At 34.8% G+C, this 21,887-nt stretch overlaps 3 protein-coding genes across 4 annotated transcripts; 1 reads left to right on the top strand and 2 right to left on the bottom strand.

The window, feature by feature from the left end:
- Positions 1–488: 488 nt before the first annotated feature.
- On the bottom strand, positions 489–5,326 carry LOC114272834 (small ribosomal subunit protein uS7). The gene is made up of 5 exons (XM_028214538.2): positions 5,193–5,326; positions 2,888–3,015; positions 1,637–1,908; positions 1,022–1,225; positions 489–840 (listed from the first exon to the last, which is right to left on the bottom strand). Exons 1-5 carry the CDS (start codon positions 5,320–5,322, stop codon positions 786–788), a joined length of 789 nt encoding a protein of 262 aa, XP_028070339.1. The 5' UTR covers positions 5,323–5,326; the 3' UTR covers positions 489–785.
- A 152-nt stretch (positions 5,327–5,478) lies between these two features.
- HST (homogentisate prenyltransferase) lies at positions 5,479–10,479 on the top strand. 2 transcript variants are annotated; one of them, XM_028214517.2, is made up of 10 exons: positions 5,479–5,688; positions 6,860–6,981; positions 7,089–7,235; positions 7,422–7,647; positions 7,797–7,870; positions 8,203–8,295; positions 8,642–8,759; positions 8,928–8,990; positions 9,267–9,299; positions 10,108–10,479. In XM_028214517.2, the coding sequence occupies exons 1-10, from the start codon at positions 5,479–5,481 to the stop codon at positions 10,180–10,182; spliced, it is 1,161 nt and encodes a 386-aa protein (XP_028070318.1). In that variant the 3' UTR covers positions 10,183–10,479. The 2 variants fall into 2 exon arrangements, with proteins under 2 accessions (XP_028070318.1, XP_028070326.1); XM_028214525.2 differs by having other exon boundaries at positions 5,549–5,688; positions 6,847–6,981.
- A 636-nt stretch (positions 10,480–11,115) lies between these two features.
- LOC114272810 (IQ domain-containing protein IQM6) lies at positions 11,116–16,746 on the bottom strand. The gene is made up of 9 exons (XM_028214510.2): positions 16,420–16,746; positions 14,800–15,363; positions 14,169–14,283; positions 14,023–14,088; positions 13,575–13,663; positions 13,392–13,479; positions 12,685–12,924; positions 12,468–12,569; positions 11,116–12,110 (listed from the first exon to the last, which is right to left on the bottom strand). The coding sequence occupies exons 2-9, from the start codon at positions 15,276–15,278 to the stop codon at positions 11,361–11,363; spliced, it is 1,929 nt and encodes a 642-aa protein (XP_028070311.1). The 5' UTR covers positions 15,279–15,363; positions 16,420–16,746; the 3' UTR covers positions 11,116–11,360.
- Positions 16,747–21,887: the final 5,141 nt, after the last annotated feature.

Consider the following 21,887-nt stretch of genomic DNA (forward strand, 5'->3'; position numbering starts at 1 on the left):
CCAAACACTACCAAAGAAGACTGCACTGCTCTAGGCTGCTGCAGTAAGGGTATCGAATAAAAATGCAACAACGTGCACTTCCACATCATAAGAAAAATTATAATTTTTTTTTTACGATGAAAGTTACAAATTTTGAGTAAAAATTATTTGTTTGGGCGGACTGGATTAGCATTCCCATAACTAATAGTCTTAGGACTACAAATCCGTTGGATTATGTATCCTATCTTAACTAATAGTCAAGTTTAAAATAATTAGTCCGTACTTCAATTGTTTAACCAAACATCGGATTAATAATTTTATTGGACTATTAGTCCAATCCCAAGCTCATGTCCACCCAAACAAACATGACCTTAAAGTTTTGAATAACCAAAATTATATTTTTTTGTGATAAAAAGTATACATTTCATAGTAGACATGCAAAAGGAGCTGCAAGACGTACAGCAAAATACTACCATACCATCGAAGCATGCAGAAAGCAGTGCAAAGAATTTTGAACTGGGAAATAGGAACACAAAAAGCAGTGCTCACCAAAACTGCAGGTCAAAAACTTGACAATAAAACTTCCAAAGTCAAAATACTCGATAACAATACAATTTTAACTAAATAAAACACACTAGAGAAAGAACCCAAATCCATGAAAAAACAGTAAATACTTCAGCCGACAAACATGTTTCTTGGCAATTTCATATTTCTAGCACCTATTATAACGGCGAACTAGAAAGCACAATAAACAAAATTATCTCGTCACTGTATGCTTTCTCCATTCCACCACTAACATCCACTCTTCAACGGTTGGCCTTTGCAACCCTCTCGATCTCATCTTTCTTCTTAATAGCATAGCTGCATATGCCCCAAAATAAAGAGGACCACCAAGTAGATGAATCAAATTATTATTAGCTCACAAAATAAATTACTAAGAATAAAAACAAAACTAATGGGAGAGTGAGAAGGACGAATCAACCAATAAAAACTCTGTCCTCGTTAATAATATATGAAAAAACCAATACTAGCCCTTCTTTACCTGTTGGAAGACCCCTTGGCAGCATTAATGAGTTCATCAGCAAGGCACTCAGCAATGGTCTTGATGTTTCTGAATGCACTTTCACGAGCACCGGTTGTAAGGAGATATATTGCTTGGTTAACACGCCTCAGTGGGGAAATATCAACAGCCTGACGCCTCACGACACCAGCAGAACCAATTCGAGTAGCATCTTCTCTTGGTCCACTGTATTAACAGTAAAACGAAATAAATCATGATGCCACCAAAAAGAACAAGAGGGCAACCTAAGTGCATAATTCTATCAACTTGATAATGAAAATTTAAAAGAACAAGAAGGCAACCTAAGTGCATCACTCTACCAAGTGTCCAAATGTATGAGAGGAAGCAGTAAAGTTTATTCAGCCAGTGAGTGAAGCTAAGCTCTCGCTATCAAAATATTATTAGGTGCTCGTGGAGCAATGCTCCACTCCAATCACTAATTGACACATTTTATATCGTCTCCTCAAACTCCCAACACAAAAACGATATATATCAGTTTGGAGCACCACCACACCACCTAGACTTGCTCTAGGAGCACTGAATAATTTATCCTGAACTATCATCCTAAATAAGATAACATAAATCAAATTTGCATACCTGTTGATCACAGCATCAACAATGACTTGAATAGGGTTTAGGTCAGTCAGCAAATGGATAATTTCCATAGCATGCTTGACAATGCGGACCGCCATCAGCTTCTTGCCATTGTTCCGCCCGTGCATCATCAAAGAGTTAGTTAGCCTCTCCACAATTGGGCACTGGGCCTTCCTAAACCGCTTGACTGAATACCTTCCAGCTGTGTGAGGCACATAAGTTGCGTGCCTTGCAGGATTCACAGCAATGTAATCCATCACGGACATGTCACTGATCTGTACCAAACGACATAACAAATTATCTGATAATATATTGACAAATGCCAGTAGTGGGGGTAACTTTGAACATTCATAAAATACAAATTTTAAATAATTTAGAATTAGCAACATATATGAAGCCAACAAAGTTTCATAGAGATGATTGGATATCACTAAAAATTATATTAAAGCATTTTGCATAGCACTATAACATGTAAATTGACAGTATAATAGACAAATAACACCACAAACCAGACACTGGGGCAGTTTATGAGTAAGGCTAGGTTTGGCATAACCCAAAAAAGTTAAAAAGTCAAAAAGTCACTATCCTATTTAAGTCATATCATCTTATTTAAGTCACATCACCTTTCTATCACATCACATCAAACCCAACCAATATTTCATAAAAAGTAAAAAAGTGCACTTATTTAGATCATCTCAAACAACCCCCTAAGTCTCGTAACATATAAGTTTTGAGATGGTTGTTGGTGGTGAGGTGATGTCGGTGAAGAGGTGATGGTGCTGTTGGTCTATTATATGATAGCAAATGGTTAATGGAGCTGTGATGGAGGGTCAAAAAGGGAGAGTGAGGAATCCAAAAATTATTAAATTATTATATACAACGGGTTCCTCAAAAAAAAAATAAAAATAAAAATAAAAATAAAAATAAAAATAAAATAAAATATTAATGAGAAGAGGATCAATTCTATAAAGATGAGTATCTTCACATTTATATGTAGTACATAACTCCCGGCAGGCAATCCAAACAGGTCAGGACATAAGACCCAATTAAAACAAAAACTTAAGTCATTATGGTTCATTGAGCGAAAGAACAATAGTTAACTACCCAAAAATGAAACCACAAATCTCAATTGGATTAGACATATATCTAGGGAAAATAGTAGTTACATAAAGTGAAGAAATGGGAATAGTTTGCATCTGGAGGAGAGTCTGAAAATCAAAAAAACAGAAATGCAAGAGATTGAGATATCAGTACTTGAACTTCGTCGAAGGACCATCTGTTGAAGAGTTTCACATCACTGTGAACCTGGTTTGCCTGTTCCTTCTGATTGGCAACCGCAACAATTGGTTGATCTGCGATAGCCGCCTCCATTTCTGCTTCAACTGTATTTCATTTCCAATCAGTACATCACACTTGTATTGAAATTTTGTTAAAAAATCAGTATGCAAGTATTTCGATGCTGGAAGTTTAACAATAAAAAGTACAGTGCTCAATTTTCAATTACATAATACAACATGCTTAAGTATTATTCCCAATTTTCAAATAGTATGGTTATAGATCAAAATAAAAGTTAAAAGTAACAAGTACACGACTCTTCACATAATCTAAATAAGAAGAAATGAGTTTGAGTCAAGAAGAAAATTACAATCAAAGGGAATGGGCCCAATCATCAAGTCACGAGATTTTCGTGCATTGAGACATTATCCAATAATTGTAAGAGTTTTGGGATGGGAAGCATGGGAATTTGGGAACATAAGATCCTTGGCCCATGGCCCAATCAAAAAAGGGCAGCAAGTAATAACTTTCAGCATCATAAATAGAAAAAGGCAGACATATGTGTGTATTGAAAATTGAAACAACTCTGACCTAAAAGCAAGACAAATAGCCAAGGAAAATACATAATGAGCAGAACTCAACAAATATAAATCTTCAACAAAAAAAAAAAAAAAAATACAAACAAGAAAGATCATGTTAAAACTAGGCAAACTTTCAGTTGAGACTACAAAATCATTCCCCATGTACATCTCCAAACAAACTACACGTATATCCTTTATAATTATTACCCAAATCTTGTCATTTGTGTGTAGAAATTTCAGGTGTACAGAAATTTGTGTGATGCAAAATATGGAGTGTGGAGTGCAAAAAAACTTTAGCAGATGACTCTCCATGCCATTAAGAATAATTGAGATTAACAAAACATGCATATCATATGATGCATGAGAAAAGAAAACATAGACGATGCACAGAAAGTTAAAAGGTGCTCTCTTTTTTTTTCTTCCCTTTTTATGGTGGTCATGAAGTGAACCATCTCAAGTCCTCCAAATTGACAAACAAGTTCATGTCAAGAAGCAAAATCCAATCAAAGAGCATGGAATTCTCCATTGCCAAATCACTTTGTCACATTGTCCCAAAACACTCACAACCGTCATGCGTCAACATTACTACGTCTAGAGATTCTCACATGATCCAATAATTGTGAGTGTTTTGGGATGGATGGGCCCAATCAAAGAGCAAGAAATAATTTCAGGTTCATATATGGCAAAAGATAGCATACTACACAGAAAAATGTGAGTGTTTGAAAGTTGAAACAACTCCCACCTCAAAAACACAAGTTAAGTAGTTATAGATCTTCAGCAAGAAGAATGACCAAAAGAAAAGATATAATAAGCAGAACTCAACAAACCCATCTAAACAAGTAAGATCATCTTCAAACAGGACTAACATTCAATCGAGACTACAATATCATTTCCCATATACATCCCCAAACAACTATACATATACACTCAAAAGAATTTGCACTTCCCTTCTTTTTCCAAATCTTGTCATTTAACATGTGTAAAAAATTGTGTTATGCGTAAATTTTTATGTTAAAGACAAATATAAACGAGTAATCCTATACAAACTAAAAAATCTTACACTATGTTTCTTACATAAACCTGGTAGAACTAGGCTACTTTAAAAGACAAGAAAGAAATGGGTTCAGTTCTATTTTCTTTAATTTTTTTTTTCTCTCAAAATTAAACAGAAACCAAACACAAACAAACACATCTATAGCTGTATCATAAAAACGCATAATCAAATAATCAGATGAACCAACAAAAAAAAAAAAGAAAAAATCAAGAGGAAAGAATTGAAGACATGATTGATAACTTAAAAACCGTAAGATGGGTTTTCTAACAATATAGATGCATCAATCAAGAATGGGGGTAGGAAAATACTTCACAAAATAAAACATTTTTAAGATAAATATACAAGGTGGGATTTGAATTTACATAGACTTAGTAGAACTAGGCTTCATTAAAAGGCAATAAACAATCTAAATCCTGAAGATGAATACATGGTCACAAATGTGTTCAGTTCTTCCACCTTCAACTATTTTCTTTCCTTTCTCTCTCAAAAATCCCAGAAACCAAACACAAACAACAGATCTAGAAAGTCAGATAACATTAAAAAAAAAATTAAGAAAACAGAGAATTGATCACATAATGGATTACTAAAACCCTAAAATAGCTTCTAACAATCTTCAAATGACATTCATGAATAACAGTTGAGGAGAAACCTGTGATGGGGAGAGAGAGGTGCGGCTGGAGAGACTCGGCGCAGGCTTGTAGTTTAGTTGGCTCTAGAATAGGGAACCCTAATGCGTTTTTAAAGGGCCAAGTTAGCGGTGAAATGACATCTTTGCCCATCTTAAATAGGCTTCACCACACCGGAATAAAACCAACCAGACGACACTGCCCTGCTCCGTCTGTGTGTGTGTGTGTGTGTTATCGTCGAGTGAAGTGAAGGGCACCCACTGATACTTGTCTGGTCATCGTCTTCTCTCTCTTTCTCATCCCTTCTTGATGGATATCTCACTCTCAACTTCTTCTTCTTCTGTTCGAATTTCAGCTCTATCTTCTTCTCGCTATAAAAGATTACCCATTAAGCCCACCTGCTTATCCTCTCATTTGCCATTGAAATGCTCCAACAACCTCCCTTTATCAGGGTTGTACACTTACCGAAGCTGCACAATAACTTATGCAAAGAGGCACCAGAAGCGTATTTCAATCTGGGTATGTCTAACTCCTTCCTTTTATTACCTAATTCTATGCTTTTCCTCATCTACAAATTGATGTTGTTTTCATTTGGGTGGGTATCTCATGGAAAACAGAATGGGACATTTTTAACAATTCAATTGTTTAGCACTTCAATATGTTTCTTCATCTGGGTATTTCTGGTTCATCGTATATAAATCTCTTTTACCCTACTATGGTATGGCTTATCATGTTGGCCACAAATAACATTTTGTAAACTTTCATGTTTATTAACACAAATTTATTGTCAATTATTTAGGAATACATTATTGATTCTAGTAAATTCATTTAATGTTTTATCTAAGTCAAATTCCGTGGCCTATTGAAATTAAAAAAAATATTGATATAACCATATGATGAAAACTCATGAGAATGGTTTTGCCCAAGATATTATTATTATTATTATAATGGTCCAATGGGGAAATCTGAACCCATGTTGCTCTTGGATAGATTAAGAAAGTGAACACAAACATGTTAGCTACAAGGATTGGATCACAAGCCAAAACCTTTACACTGTGTTTGGATTGAGTGATTTGGAGAGAAAAGAAAAGAAATAGAGAGAAATGTATTTCTCTTCCTTGTTTGGTTATCTTAAGTGGAAAGAAATGGGGAGAAATAGAGAGAAATAGAGAGAAACTCATTTCTCTCATAACCCTTATTTTCAATCTTCCCAAAAGTGGAGAGATTGGGAGAGAAAAGAAATCCACAAATGTTTATATTTTCATAATACCAATTTTACCCCTGTAAAAATAAAAGAAATAAAATGATTGAAAATATAAAAAGGTTATTTTGGTAATATAGCATAAAATAATTTCTTTTCTTTTCTCTTAATGAAATCTAACCAAACAAGAAGGAGAGAAATCACAATCATTTCTTTTCTTTTATTTCTTACTTATCCAAATAAAAAGGAGAGAAATTACAATCATTTCTTTTCTTTTCTTTTCTCTTATTACTTAAGTAATCATTTATTTTCTTTTCTCTCCTAAGTTACCAAACATAGCGTTAATAAATTATGCTAAATCAAGCTGATTGACGAGCCAAGTCTAGGATTGCCACAATTACCTTTTAACTTATAATCAAAATGTTACATAGGACATAAAAAGGTTGTCAATTTAATTTATGGCATTTATGTAAAAGTGGATGCTGCCAGGCCTGCTCACAAATTGGTGCTGCTGGATCTGATCCAGTTTTGAATAAAGTGTCTGAGTTCAAAGATGCATTCTGGAGATTCCTAAGGCCACACACCATACGCGGAACGACACTGGGATCAATGTAAGTAATTATTATGCTAATGCAGTACTTCTGTTTGGTTTATAGATTTGTCTTAGGCAGCTTGGTTAAGTTGTAATTGACTCAGTTAATCTTTTCTTCTGTTACAGTTCTTTAGTAGCAAGAGCTCTCATCGAGAACACAAATTTGATAAGGTGGTCATTATTGTTTAAGGCCTTTTCTGGTCTGCTTGCGCTAATATGTGGCAATGGTTACATAGTGGGCATCAATCAGATTTACGATATCGGAATTGACAAGTAAGATCCAATCCTCAGATGGTTCCTATGGTTTCTGTAGTGTTGGTCATGTAATCTCAGGGGATGTCTATGATTAATGTGCTTAATATACTTAGATTCAAAGAATTTTCTCATTTCTGTTACCTATTTATATAATATTATATATATATATATACGTGGGTTAATGCTTTTCTGCTCCAATTGCAGGGTAAACAAACCTTATTTACCTATAGCTGCTGGAGATCTTTCAGTTCAGTCTGCTTGGTTTTTGGTGTTACTTTTTGCAGTGACAGGCCTTTTGATTGTTGGAATTAACTTTGGTCCGTTCATTACTGCTCTCTACTGTCTTGGTCTATTTCTTGGAACCATCTATTCTGTTCCCCCATTTCGAATGAAGAGGTTTCCCGTTGTAGCATTTCTTATTATTGCCACGGTATTCTTTTTGCCCTTCCTCCATTTTACTTTTTTTTTTGAACCTTCAGTATAATAGAGTGTATTATTTGTTGTATTCTCTGACAAATAAAGTGATGTTTAATTATAACTACATGTTGTTTCGATAATGCTCCGTCATATTCTTCACAGGTCCGAGGTTTTCTTCTTAATTTTGGTGTATATTATGCCACGAGAGCTGCCCTTGGACTTACATTTGAATGGAGGTGAGTTGCTTATTATTTTTTGCTTCACGCAGCCCCTTTTACCATTGGAAAAGGAAGCTGTATAAAGTAACAAGTTAACCCACTCTCACACACAAGCATACATGGGGTCCACCAAATGGGCTCACATAATATTATCTTGGACCATTACTGTCGGTGGGCTAACCTTAAAATCTCACTTCTACTTTGTGCTTCTGAGGTACAACCTAAAGGCAATATATTATGCTTCTAGAGTGCCATTCGAAATACCTATTACGGTGTTGTAGGAATTCATACTGTTTTGTCCAGGTTGTTAAGAAAATTTCTCATGTGCACGTTATCAATTTCTACTGCAGCTTACCTGTGGCTTTCATCACAACTTTTGTAACATTGTTTGCGCTGGTCATTGCCATTACTAAAGATCTTCCAGATGTAGAGGGGGATAGAAAGTAAGTTAGAAAACCAATTTTCACAATATGTCTGTTGCTATTTTTGTTTTGTTTTTTACTATTCCTACATAGGATTGTTTTCAAGATGCTGATACTTTCTTTTTCCCCCTTCTTCTTTATATATATTTACATTTTGACAACATCCAATAAATATTAAATGACATCCTAACTACTTACATTCCATCTTTTACTTTTTCCCAATTTTTTTCTTAGAAGCTGTAATGTACTAAATTTACTCACCTGTTCCTTGAATCTTTGCTTCTTATTCAAATCTAAGATCAAATACCATGATTATTGCTAAACACCTAACTGTTTCCATTTGCTGTTGATATAATTGTTTTCCTAGGTTTCAGATATCTACTTTGGCAACAAAGCTTGGCGTTAGAAACATTGCATTCCTTGGTTCAGGGCTTTTGTTGTTAAATTATATTGGTGCTATATTGGCTGCAGTTTTCATGCCTCAGGTGAATAGATCTTGATTGGAGTTAACTTATTGATTATCACCTGGTTGGTGAGATTCATCCCATGTGTTATTTACTAGCATCATGCAAGCATTTGTGTGAAAGGTTGAAATGTTTCTTGGGCAACAAATGATCACAAACATTTGGTCTCTCATTTTACATGTATTGCAGGTTTTCAAGCGCAGCTTAATGATACCTGCACATACCATCTTGGCATTGAGTTTAATTTTCCAGGTTTGTTTTTTAATTCTAAATTTTCTCACCCTAATTACCAGCAGGAATTTTCCTGGGAATGTTTTGGATCCACTTGCTCTTTCGTTCAATTTCTCTCCATTTTCTTGGTTTCAGTGAAAAAAAATATCTTCCATCTTTGTTTATGGCTATGTTGTTCTCCGACTCTTCTATTGAGCCCCATGCTCTTTTAGATATTCTATATGTTGTCTAGAAGTTGTCAGTTTTAATTTTCAGATGGATTTCTCTAGCATAATATTTCATTTCGTGTGGTTTCAGGCACGGTTGTTGGAAAAAGCAAATTATACAAAGGTATCACCTTTTCAAGTTCTATGAATAATTGTAATAGCTTTTCAACTTCAATGATATTCTCTCTCTAGGGTAACCTCATTGAGATGTTTTTGGACTTGCTTGAGATAGGGATCCTCGATAGGACCCGTAGTTCTATCTATGTGATTATTGCACTCATGACAATAAAAGACAAACTTATTACAATTAAGTTCATGAAATGAAGATATTCCTTCTAAAGTCTTATGTATTAAAACTTATATACAGATCAGTCACAAAAAGTCATTTTTTGCCCATGCCCATTCATTCCCCCAATGCCGCCTGCCCTCTCTCCTCAACCTCTCCTCTGTACCCCTTCCCTTGTGATCCAAGATAGTGTCTTTTGGTCATGAATTCAAGATCAAATAGCCACAACTAGTGGCTAATTTACAATACACACACACACACACACATATATATGTGCGTATCATAAACGATATTTGACCACAATGGACTGAGGATTAGACTTAATTTGTTACCAGCCACCAGAGATTATAGAAAGCAAAACCGTAATGTGTACTGTGTTCATTAACACTCGCCATTTTATTAGTGATTAGGTTGTGGTTCGACCACCATATGGAAATCTCAAAACAGATCATTTCAAGATCGTTTAATTCTACTGTCCTATAGAGAATTTCATGCTTGCAATTTTGATAAGGGATGAGATTTTCTTTTTTTTTATTTATTTTCATAATAAAAATAAAATTAAAAAATAGAATGTATGATGGAACAATTAGCTCAAACAGAATGCTTAATTTTAAGGTCTGATCACTGTTTCACTTGCATCTTGCAGGAAGCAATCTCAGAGTTCTATCGGTTTATATGGAATCTCTTCTATGCTGAGTATGCCATGTTTCCTTTCATGTAACAAGTTATTCTTTATCTACGAGCTGTATCCTTTGTTGTTGGAAGTTTCCAAAGTTGCCACAGCATATGAGAGCATGGAACTTCAAATGGGCCAAGCTAGAATAGAGTTCAAGTTTGTTTCCAATGTGTCTGAAAATTATAAATCCAAAAAAATACATTACCGAGAGGATACAGAGTTTTTTTTTCTTTTTCTTTTCGAGTGTCTATATTGTAGAAATTAACTGTTGCTTGTATCAAAACAAAATTTCCATCAATAGAAGTACCATTGCAATGCAATTTACTTGATGTAACCCTGAAAGTTCTTTGTGAAATGGATGATAATGGAGGTGAAGTATGAGTGAAATGCAATTTACTTAGATGTTTCTGAATTTTTGCAGATCCAGGTTATGTTTGAATCATTAATTTGTTGAGAGAAATGAATGTTTGGTTTGTGTTTTGAGATAATTTTTTTAAAAAAAAATTTGGGGAGAGTATAGAAATTTTTTTGGTTTGTTTGGTTGTATATTTTTAAAATAGTTTTAGAGTTTGGGATGATTTGATATTTTATTGTAGTTGAGTAGATGTGTGTAAAAAGAAAAAGTAATTGAGAATGAGAGAGAAAAAGTGATTGATAGATGTGTAATATAGAGAGAAATAATTTTAAAAATTTTTTGAGAAAATTTATAACCAAACATGTTTTTAGAAAAAAATTTCCAAAAACATATTTCAAAACACCCGAAATCTCTTAAACATTTCCCTTTTCTTCTAGTTTCCCCTTGCAAATCTAAGATCTAAAACATAGCATAACCGTTTCTCAGCTAGATTGAAACGTTCGGCCATATTACGAGTGTCTATTTGTAAATGAACTTTTAACTGGAGCCACTGCTATGTGCTGTATATTCAAATTCTCATCTAAATTTACCTCTCATTATAACGGAATGTCAACACTTACCAATAGGAGAACTGAACTTTTAACTTTTCACTCAATATCTTATCACAAGATCTCCAGAAATAGGAGTAAAATTGCGTACATTTTGCCCTCCCATATCCGCTTTAGCAGGAAAATGTACACCGAGTTGCTCTTTTTTACATTGCCATACGATCTACAAAAGAATTGTGTAAAAGAATTTTAAAGAAAAAGATTGGAAAATAAGTCCTAATACATACTATACTCAAAACACATGACCCTGTAGATTAAAACTATGGTGTTGATATTTTATGCAATATCACTTGATCAAAAGCAAGTGGACTTCTGGCTGCACTGGTTTCTCTACACAAATTTGTAGGAGTCAAAACCCTAGGACTCGGACGGAACGATCTCCTTGGAGAGGAAAAAGCACATCTTGGAGACAAGTGCACTTCCTCTAGTGCCCGGTTTTGGAGCTCTGTAGGGTAGTCCCTCACACACCCAATCCTTGGTCCAGCTCCGGTCGTCCATTTGCAAGATAACCGCTGAGCCAACTGACATGATTCTGTTCCTTTGTGTGAATTTATCCTCTGAATAATCTTCTCTTTTGGTACGGAATCTTCATAATCTTCTTCCTCATCCTCATCAAACAAGTTCCGTTTCGGAATCATGAAATCATCATCGTCTGATAAAACTTCTTCTGCTGTTTCATACCCGTCTGTTGGAGTTGGGATGCTGCCACTTGGCCCCAGTTGTTGTTCTTGTCCATCTTTCTTGAACATCTTGATCACATTATCCTTTCTCGGTATTTCAAGTGTAGTTATCTTTGAGTGTAATTTTCGGGAAAATCGTGGCAAGGGTATACGTGTATTTCCTGCAATATTGCAATCTTGTGCTCTAGAATCAGTTTTCTCTTGAGCAGAACTTTTGGCAATGATTTCTTCAATGACTTTAGTCAAATCTAGTTCTGTTAAGCTGTTTTGTATGGCAATGCCACTTCTCTTCTTGCCATGTGCTTCTTCTTCTTCGTCTGTTGGGCTTGTCTGAACATAACCCAAAAAAAAGAAGATAGATGAGAGGCCTATATTTTCTCCGCTTGATGATGTCACAGAATGTTTTGGCTACCTACTGGGATGCATCCACACACGGACAAAAAATAAAGGCAATCCAGTGCACGAGACTCCTGCTAAAATGGGGTTTGACTTTGAGGAGCTCAAGACATATCCAAATATATATTTACATCAATACTCAAAATAATTCTTAGTACTAATCCCAGTGACTAGCCAATAACTTCCTGCTGCATCATCCGGCACAGACTCTTTATGCTCTAACTTTGTGGCATTTTTTGAACAATTATTGTATTAAAAAAAAATTAAAAAAATCAAGGTTACACTTTTAACCTGGACAATACTAAGATCTACACTGTGCTCCTCCAGGAATGACATTAATTCTTCAAAATTCTCTTCCGTCGGCCGATAATGCCCACTGTGGGGCCAAACTGCCTATAAAATTCGAATTTCGAGTAACAGATGAGAACATTAATCCCTTAAAATTCAAACAGATATCACACAAGGGGAAAAGAAAAGTGAACTTATATATGTCACTTGAGTTCAGTACCTTGAGAATACCATCCTCCACCTCTAATCTCCCAGCAGATAATGTGGCCCCTCCAGCCAAGAAACTTGAATGTTGAAAAGTGCCTTTGTGCTTTTGCCCAATGTACAATGTTTTTGAGGCGCTGAGGACAAAAATCCACTTGGTGTTTTGAGGTCCTTCCCTTGTATCAACAAGCTTCTGTGTTTCCTTGTAGAAGAACTTGCCGTCCTCCACTGCAATTTCATAAGCCTTCCTTTCTGTCTGCGAAATGAATAAAAAATTATTGGCAAGGCAAATGTCAACTGAAGATAATTTTTCTGACATTTCATTTCATATCACTCCATTTAAGTACGTAGCACCCTGTTTGGTTGAGTTTTCGAAATATGTTTTCTGTTTTCTTTCCTCAAATAAAAAAGTCAAATTTTATTTTTGCCCCAAAAAAGATAAAATCATTTGACAAGGATGGATTTTTATTTTCTTCATTTTTTTTTTGGAAGAAAAAAATATGAATTTTTTTTTGAAAACTCAATCAAATAGGTTGTAACTTTTGCACTTCCCTACAGGAATGTTTAAAAGAAATCACGAGAAAATATTTCAGACTTTACAATTGCATATTGTGTTTCAACCTGGTTCCAAATTGATGTAGGAATCAAAATTCATTACTTCATAAAGGAGTCTTAGGCATATAGTAAATCATAAGGACCTCCATGGAGGAGGATGAGGCTCACCGGACCAAGATATTTGATGCATTGTTGTTGAAGCTTTGATCGGGGGCATTTCTCAAGATTGACTTCTTTACCATCTCCAATGTCGAGCCTGCAATTTTAGCCTTCTATTAGTTGAAATTGCCAATTTCAAGCGGAAAATATATGTTTCTCTTCTCGATTGCTTTTTGGTCCATTTAATCTTACCAATAAAAGAAGGGTTGTGTACTCTGGCAGTGGAGCCACTTGACATAATAGAACTGAAGATTGTGACCATAGCGATGTCGTGGATCAATCTAATCACAAGTAGTACAAAAATTAACAATGAACCTTTCAAAAATGCCCATTTGTTTTAGTGGAAAACATTTTCTGCTAAGAACTTTTTCTAGAAAATGGTTTCCTATGTTTGGTTGCGACTTTGAAACTTATTTGCTAGTGGCAGTGGAGGTGGTGGGGTGGAAAAACTATAGTCTCCACCCAAATAAGCTTGCTTTCCATTGTTCACAAAAAATGTTTTATGTTGACTTTCATTTTCTGTCATACCAAAAACCAAAAAATATGGAAAACGTTTTTCAAAAAATGTTTTTACCCAAACAAACGGAGCAATAGTATCGTTCAAATTTCAAAAGTTATCTTCACTATTAATGTGACTTACTGCCTCGAGCCAATGCTGTAGAGCAAGTTTTCGAGCTCTTTTGTCTTTTGATAAACCCTTCCCAACCTGCCAATGGAGAAATAAGCCAACAGGTCAGATCTACAACAAAGAAGTATCAAGTATGCATTAGTTTGTCTCAAAATTACCTTGGCAGCTCGGGTTCTTGCTCTTGACCAACGTGAAATGGCAGTTTGTGGCTTCTCAATTTCAAAGAAAGATATAGAACTATGCTTTAGTTCAGCAAAATCTAATAATTTCCACCTAGAAAGTGCAACCAAAAAAAAAGAAATCAAACACTGTAACAAAAAAGAATACGAAGAAACAGCGAATTTCAATGCATCACATTGGAATGAAACATTCCATTCTTGGATTTCTTTACAATCTAGAACTATTCCACAGCATGGAAAAGGTTCATGTTAAACTTTCAAAGAAATGGGGGTCGCTTTAACCATTAGGTGGTGTTTGGCTCACTGGAATGATTTTAGGCAAGAATGGAATGGTTATTCCTTATCCTTCCAATGGAATGACATTCTTCTAAACTGGTGAATGGTAATTCCATTGCCAATGTAAATTCCTTTTCTTTTTACCATACCAAACATGAGAATAAATATTCCGACGGAATTCCCATTCCGTTCTAGTCTTGTTCCAATGAACGAAACACTACATTATAATCACTTCATTCTGAAAGATGTATCAGTAGTTTCAAATTAACACGAATCCATTTCAGCTCAATGTGGTGCTGAAACTTTTTTTAGAGAATTCTCATAGTAAACAAACCATCTCTGCTCTACTAAAACAGCACAGTCCGCCAACTGTCTTCTGGTACGGAAACTTTTGTACACCTTCTGCAACTTTATTGCCGCCTGAGATCTTTGGTTCCCTGATTCTTCTTCTAACAATGGGGTTTTGGGTGTTTTCTCAAACATGCTATCTGTTGGCAATTGTTCACCACTTTTGTTGATTGTATGGCTAGCAGATCTAACAAACACATTTTCCCCCATATTAGAAGGAGCTCTAAATGAGATCATTGTCCCCAATTCCCTCCCTTTAAAGCTAACCGAACCTTTGAATAACACATTTCCAGAACTGAATGATTTCAGATTGGCACGTTCAGAACCTCGACCATTGAAACTAAATGATCGCAAGGCTGTCGCCATATTGCTGCCATCCAAGCTCATTGATCTAGCCAAAAGGGCTTCAAACCGTCTATCCAAATCATCGAGATCAGCGAATGGACAGGATAAGGGTACCCCCATTTTATGAACAAAAATTGGGATATCGTGCTAGAAATCTCCAAAGGACCGGGATCTATATAGAACAAGATCTTTGGGATCACAATGCCTGTTAATAGGAACAAAACTATAGAATTTAGCCTTTAACTCAATATGAGAGAACATTGAACAACATTACGAGGTAATGCTAAATATCCATCAATAATAACTCAACTTCTTTGAATGGAGAATTATAAAGTTCCTCAACATCCAAATTTCATACATGAGATTTTTTAACTCTTTTCTTCTTCTTCTTTTTTTATTTTATTTTTATTTTTATAGAGATCCCAACATAAATCCACAAATTTGGGGGCATAATGAGAGTTTTAAACAAAACATAATTTTGAATTATAATCAAATTGCCTTGGGTCATTTACCAAAGTCAGTAATTGACGATTACACTATTCAAATAATTTTGAATTTGCCCCAAATAAAAAATGGATAAATCATTTGATTCAAGAACAATTTTAAATTACTAAGGTTTGTTTTGATCTACAGAAAAAGATAAATCAAGTATTAAAAAAATGAAAGTTCAAAGAATTCCAAAAAAGCAACACTGAGTCATGCTCATTTAATTTGATCAACAAAACAACGTAAATTTACAAAACAAATAAAATATTTCAAGTAATGCTTCAAAATAGAACAATTCTTATCAAATGTTGAAGCCAAAGAGGCAAAATTATCCCACAACATCAGCTTCAAGATGTTTTTAACCAAATTCAAGGAAATAACCAAAAAAAGAATAATAATTAAAAAAAGGTTGAATGAATGCCCCAAATTCATAATTTGTGACTATGCTGCCAAGGAAAAAAATTAAAGCTGCAGTACCCATTTCTCATTATCAATTCAGCAATAATTATTAACCCTCCAATACCAAACAACAAAATAAAAGCCCAGATAATGCATAATTTGCGACTAAGCTACCAAGAAAGAAATTCAAAGCTACAATACCCATTTATCATGATCACATCAGCAATACCCAAAAAAAAAAAAAAAAAAAAAAAAGGAAGCTGGAAGCAGCATTTCATTGAACTCGTTCAATCATACAACAAAATAACAACCACCTATGTGGGAAACAGAAATAAAAAATAAAAAACCCACAATGAGAGAGAGAGAATATATTTACCTAAAGATGAGAAGCTGTGAATTGGAGATGCGACTGGGCTTAGGGAAGATCCTAGGGATAAAGAGAAGGCAGAGAGATAAACAAAAGGAAAGATGACCCCTCAAGAGATGTGGGTTCTCTAAGCACCAATGCAAGACAGAAAGAGAGAGAGGGCAAAATGGGGCCTAAAAGAACCAGGGTGCATAGTTGTTTTCTCTGTCTATTTAAGATTGTCGTTTGTTTGTCTTACACTACTATTTCTGAATATATCAAAAGACAGGTTGGCTATACGCCTTCGCCGATATAACAACATTTATATATAGAAGTTGGAGAGAGAGAGAGAGAGATAGCCTCCAACAATTTCAATGGTTTGATTATATGTGTGTGTGTGTGCGCGTGTGAGAGAGAGAGAGAGAGTGTTTGTGTGTGGTATTTTTCTTTATTTTTCAATGGGTTTTCATAATATTTTTGTTAATTTTTGAACTTAACTCATGATTTTCTATTGGGCAGTTAACAATATTATGAAACTATATCCATATACTTAGGGTTGTTCACGGGTTGGTTGGGGTCGGATTGGATACATACTCGGTAGTCGACTGGATTAGTTCGGATTGACATTCTACCCAACAGTTTTTGAACCAAACACCTGTCGAAATTGACCGAATTGGTAGTCGGGTTGTCAAATCGGATGTGGTCGGTTTGGGCGGGTTGGGCTGATAACATGTTGGGCTTTTCTTTCTTTTATCATTTTTTATCCAAAATTAAGGGAATAAAATTACTTACAGCCCAATTCAAAATTAAAATTACTCAATTAATCACAACAAAAGTTAGCCCATTGAAATTAACATAATGATAGATTAAACTTTATAATTTTGTACAATTCACAAGTAAATGAAAACATAACAATAAAAAATAGAGAATTAAAAAATCAAAATAAGAAAATGAAAAATACTTAGAAACTCCCAAATCAACCGTGATTAGAGAATCAAAATATGAAGTATTAACCAACAAAAAGTTATAAATTATAAATCAAAACATCAAAAATAAAAACCCCAAAACGAATAAAGAGAGATACCTCAATCTCTGAACAATAACCCTCTTTTAAGGCTGAAGATCTTGCTTTGCTGTAATAACCCCGATCTCTGATTAACGTTAATCCGTGGTTAATTATGCTTAATTAGTAATTAGGGTGAAATTCTGTATTAAATTGCATGTGTGTGTTGCATGGATTATGTCTATATCTGTTCAACGTAGGAAAATCTGTTTATGTTTTTCTTTCGATTTACGAATTAAAGGCCCTATCGGCATCCGATTCAGAAATTGACTTGATTTATGTGTTAAGTAGGATTTATGAGATTTTATGGTAATTTTAATTAAACGTCGATTTGGAACGATTAAATTAGAATAACGAATGTTAATTAGTTTAGCTTAAGTTGTTTACAAGTGTCATTGAGTGGGCTTTTACAAGATTGTTTCATACCTTATACATGTTTTGACTCTATCATCTTCCATCTTCAACGCCAAATGTGAGAGAGAGTGAGAGAGGGGAGAATTGGTTCAAGACTTGAGGAATTGAGCTCAAACTAAGGGAGGTGCTAAGAAATGTTGTTAATTGAAAAAGATCTGTAGAGCCTCAACATCAATTTTTTGTAGATTGAAGCCTCTAGGTAAGAGACTAAACTCTTAATTGAGTAATTTAATTAGATTCTACAAGATCATTAGTGAATTAAGTGAATTTATATAGGAATTGCTCTAGAATTGGGCCATTCCATGCACGCATATACATTTTCTCACAAATTGAGCATGAGTTCAAAGATTTCTTTTATGCGTGTGTTCATCTCACTTACATTTTGGGAGTTCATCATGTTTTCCATTAAATTGCCAAGTTTGATCATGTTTTGAAAATGTTGGATTCAAGAAAAATTCATGCATGTTGTGTTCCTCAAACATTTACGAAGTTTAAGTTGAATTTTGTACAATTGGCAAACTCTTGGGCCATAATTTTGTGAAATGATCCTCAATTCTTCATGTTTTACAAGTTTGCTTTGTTGCCTCAAGTTTTGGGGCCCAAGAGGTGTGTTTTGAAGAGTTGGAATCATATTTTGAAGCTTGGGAGCAAATTTGGAAAACCCAAAATTTTGTTTCCACGCTCGACTGACCATGTTTGTTTTCATCCTTCCGCTCGAGCGACAGAAGGCTGGCTCGAGCGGAAATTGCAAACTCTCAGAATTTTGTATGTGTAGAAGCACGCTTGGGCGACAAGACTTGCGCTCGAGCGAGGACCTGTGTCTCACGCTCGAGCGAGCATTGAGCGGAGATTTTCAATAATCAGTACTTTTCACATTTTTGCAGATCGCTCGAGCGAAAGGAGTCTACGCTCGAGCAACCACTCGCATTTGACATGTCCGCTTGAGCGAAGAAAGCCACGCTCAAGCAAGACCCCTGTTTCAGCAAAATTTTGACTAAGTGTTTCAACTACATTTTTGCATCCTCATTCCATCCTAGGCATTCCTAGGCCATGATTAAGACCCTATAATGAGGTTAATGGCTAAAAATACACTAAGAACAAACAAAATAAGTTATGTATAATTCAAGTGTGTATTTGTATGTGTGTTCGTGTAGGTCACGCGTCTCAGGATAAGTGAAGTGGCATTTTGCCATCTAGTTGGGGCGACCAATTATTTGTGAGTAATAACTTTGTAAAGTTATGTTCAATGTTAACTATTTTCTGAATATTATGATACGAAGTAATTAGTTTTCTGAAGTGCTATGTTATGTTTGAAACGAATGAATGATTGTCCAAGATTCTGAAAGTTACTCGTGCCATCCTTAGCATCATATGATATGCGTCCCTTCATGGGTCATCAGGTCTCGTTATGGGTCATCAGGTCCCTTTATGGGTCATCAGGTTCTTTCATGGGTCATCAGGTCCCTTTATGGGTCATCAGAAACGTTTTTGTGCACATGAGTCATCAGAAAGCCTTCATGGCAGTCCCTTGTGGGTCATCAGATTTGTAATGCTAATGGATGTGTCACGTGTTATAACGATGCATATACAAGCTTTGAATACGAACGTAACTATGTCTATGAATCTACTCTGTTATGATAACCGATTATGTACAGGGCTTTGTTTCTGTATGGACATCATTCAGTAAAATCTTTACTCTGTTATTATTCACTAGGCTTTAGCTCACTATTTATATTATGTATGTAGGTGAGCAAGCACGTGATTAGGCCCAGAGTTGATGGCCTATACTTCAGTTTTGTCAGCTAACCCTTGTGCCTCCCAAGGAGGTTCCGATTAAAGTCAAGTTTCATGGCTGTTTTTGTAAACACTTTAGACTATGTTTATACTATGTTGTGTTTGGTCAAGATGTTTATTGGCATGTACTTGGTATGTATGTAAATATTGTATCTTGTTATAAAGAAGTTTTAAGTTATCTATTCTATGTAAGTCAGTACAGCTCAATGGATTATTCATATTTTGTATGATGCTTCCGCAGCCCCTTGTTACATACTATTATGTCATGAGATTTTTGGTAATCTGAGAATTACTAGCCGGTTACAACGCTAAACCTATGGGGACGGATTTGGGTCGCGATATTCACACATCTCAAATAATGTCTAAGTTGAACTTCAAAGATAGAAAAACAAGGAGAAGCCTTGATTTGTTACATGAAAGATTGAGAAGTGAGAAAGAAACAGAGAGTTTGGTTGGATTGCTTTGTTTTTTTTTTTTTTTTTTTTTGTTGATTCGGTCTACTCTGTCTTGCTCTTTATATATTTCTTTTGCCTTTTCAATTTTCCTTCTTGAAAAATGATGGAGCCTTTTCAATTTTTCTCTTTGAAAAGAGTTCACTGAAGTAACTTCGTGAAGTGTAGCTTTGTGAAATGTGACATCAACAGACTTTGTAAAGTGTGGGAGAGAGTATACTTGTGAAGCATAAATGAGACGCTTGGTAGGTGAGTGGGTGTGTGGATGGGTTGAAAGAGAAAAGTAAAAGACAATTAAAAAATTACATACTAATTTTAGAATGGGTTCGACAATTATTATCAAATACAGAAAACTTGGTTCATTTGGTAAATTGTTTCATATATATATATATATATATATTGTTGTTTGAAAACCTTTTTTGCTCCAAATAAATAGGTTTTTTTTTTTCCTTTTAAATATTTAATTGAAAATATATATTTATTTAAAATTTGCCAAACGCTGTCTTTATATTCGAAATGCTAGCTGGAAATGGTGTGAATAACACTAGAAATTAAATTCTTAAAAAAAAGAGAGACGGTGACTGACGGTGACTTTTGACTCTTACCCATTTCAAGAGTGCATCTCCATGCTAGTTCGTATTTTGACCAGATAGTGAGTGAGAGAGATAACCGACATTGTCCCTTTCCAAGTTTTATAAAGGAAAAATTGTCAACATAAATTTTAGAATATAAATCTTATATTTTGGATCATTTATTATATATATTATCAAGAAATTAAGATAAAATGACATACCTGAATCCATTGATGAACGGTTAAACGGAAGCGTGATTATCAATGAACTCTTTGTTATTGATTATGTTATTGCCTTCTAATCCTTTCCCCTTTGGTGCCTTATGTTTCTCCTTGAGAGGATTTAGAAAGAAAAATGGCAGTGTTCTTATTTTTCCACTTGGGAAGGAATAGGGACCATAACCTTTTAAAGGTTGTAATTGGTTTTCAAAACTGAAAGGTTGTGGAAGTTCAAAAGGAATGAAAATCAACTTTAACCATTATTGGTTTTAATTTCTATTTATTGATTTTCAAAACTGAAAGGTTGTGGAAGTTCAAAATGAATGAAAACCAACTTTAACCAATATGTTTTAATTTATATTTCTGCCCCTCATAGAAATAGAAATTATACAACTAGTATCTACACATTAGGTCCATAACACATATACCTTTAAGCCTATTAACTAAATTGAATCACTTAAATTGTAGGCTTCTTATAAATGATAACACCACATTTAATTATGTGGTCCCATTGAGACATTATCTAACAATCTCCCACTGGACCACATATGTATTCTGAAAAATGTGCTTAACTTTAGTGAGCTCAGAAATTTGTTATCATAACTTGAGGGTATCCAAACAATCTTGTCCATTAACTATATTAATATAGGATCAAAGCGGTCTTCGTTACATCAATCGTAACTCGACCCACCAATGGTCACGTATACTAATACAGCTAAATGACATAGATCAATTATGGATGCGTAGCGTGTAAATTACATGTGATGTGATCCATACATGCCTATTTCCAACTGGTCCTACTTAACTTTATTGAGATCAATACTTCATAATACGTAACAGAGCGTAATAAACTGAATATTTCATTTCTGTAGAAATTAATCTAATTACATAGATAAAACTCAAGGCTGACATGAAGCAGTAATATAAATACAAACTCCCACTAAACCAGAATGTTCTAAAATAGAACAACACCCATCTGAGCAGT

This window comes from Camellia sinensis, chromosome 10 (assembly GCF_055761805.1).
Source record: "Camellia sinensis isolate YWXY chromosome 10, ASM5576180v1, whole genome shotgun sequence".
NCBI lineage: Eukaryota > Viridiplantae > Streptophyta > Magnoliopsida > Ericales > Theaceae > Camellia > Camellia sinensis.

Bases quoted from the DNA above. Each gene is read 5' to 3' on its own strand.
- HST (XM_028214517.2), top strand. From the start codon at position 5,479: ATGGATATCTCACTCTCAACTTCTTCTTCTTCTGTTCGAATTTCAGCT. The intron at 6,982-7,088 runs GTAAGTAATTAT...CTTCTGTTACAG, and splicing joins GGAACGACACTGGGATCAAT to TTCTTTAGTAGCAAGAGCTC. The intron at 7,236-7,421 runs GTAAGATCCAAT...CTCCAATTGCAG, and splicing joins TACGATATCGGAATTGACAA to GGTAAACAAACCTTATTTAC.
- LOC114272834 (XM_028214538.2), bottom strand. From the start codon at position 5,322: ATGGGCAAAGATGTCATTTCACCGCTAACTTGGCCCTTTAAAAACGCA. The intron at 1,909-2,887 runs GTACTGATATCT...CGTTTGGTACAG, and splicing joins GGTCCTTCGACGAAGTTCAA to ATCAGTGACATGTCCGTGAT. The intron at 841-1,021 runs GTAAAGAAGGGC...GGGCATATGCAG, and splicing joins GCCAAGGGGTCTTCCAACAG to CTATGCTATTAAGAAGAAAG.
- LOC114272810 (XM_028214510.2), bottom strand. From the start codon at position 15,278: ATGGGGGTACCCTTATCCTGTCCATTCGCTGATCTCGATGATTTGGAT. The intron at 12,570-12,684 runs GTACTGAACTCA...CGAATTTTATAG, and splicing joins TGGAGGATGGTATTCTCAAG to GCAGTTTGGCCCCACAGTGG. The intron at 12,111-12,467 runs GTTAAAAGTGTA...GGTTATGTTCAG, and splicing joins TAGATCTTAGTATTGTCCAG to ACAAGCCCAACAGACGAAGA.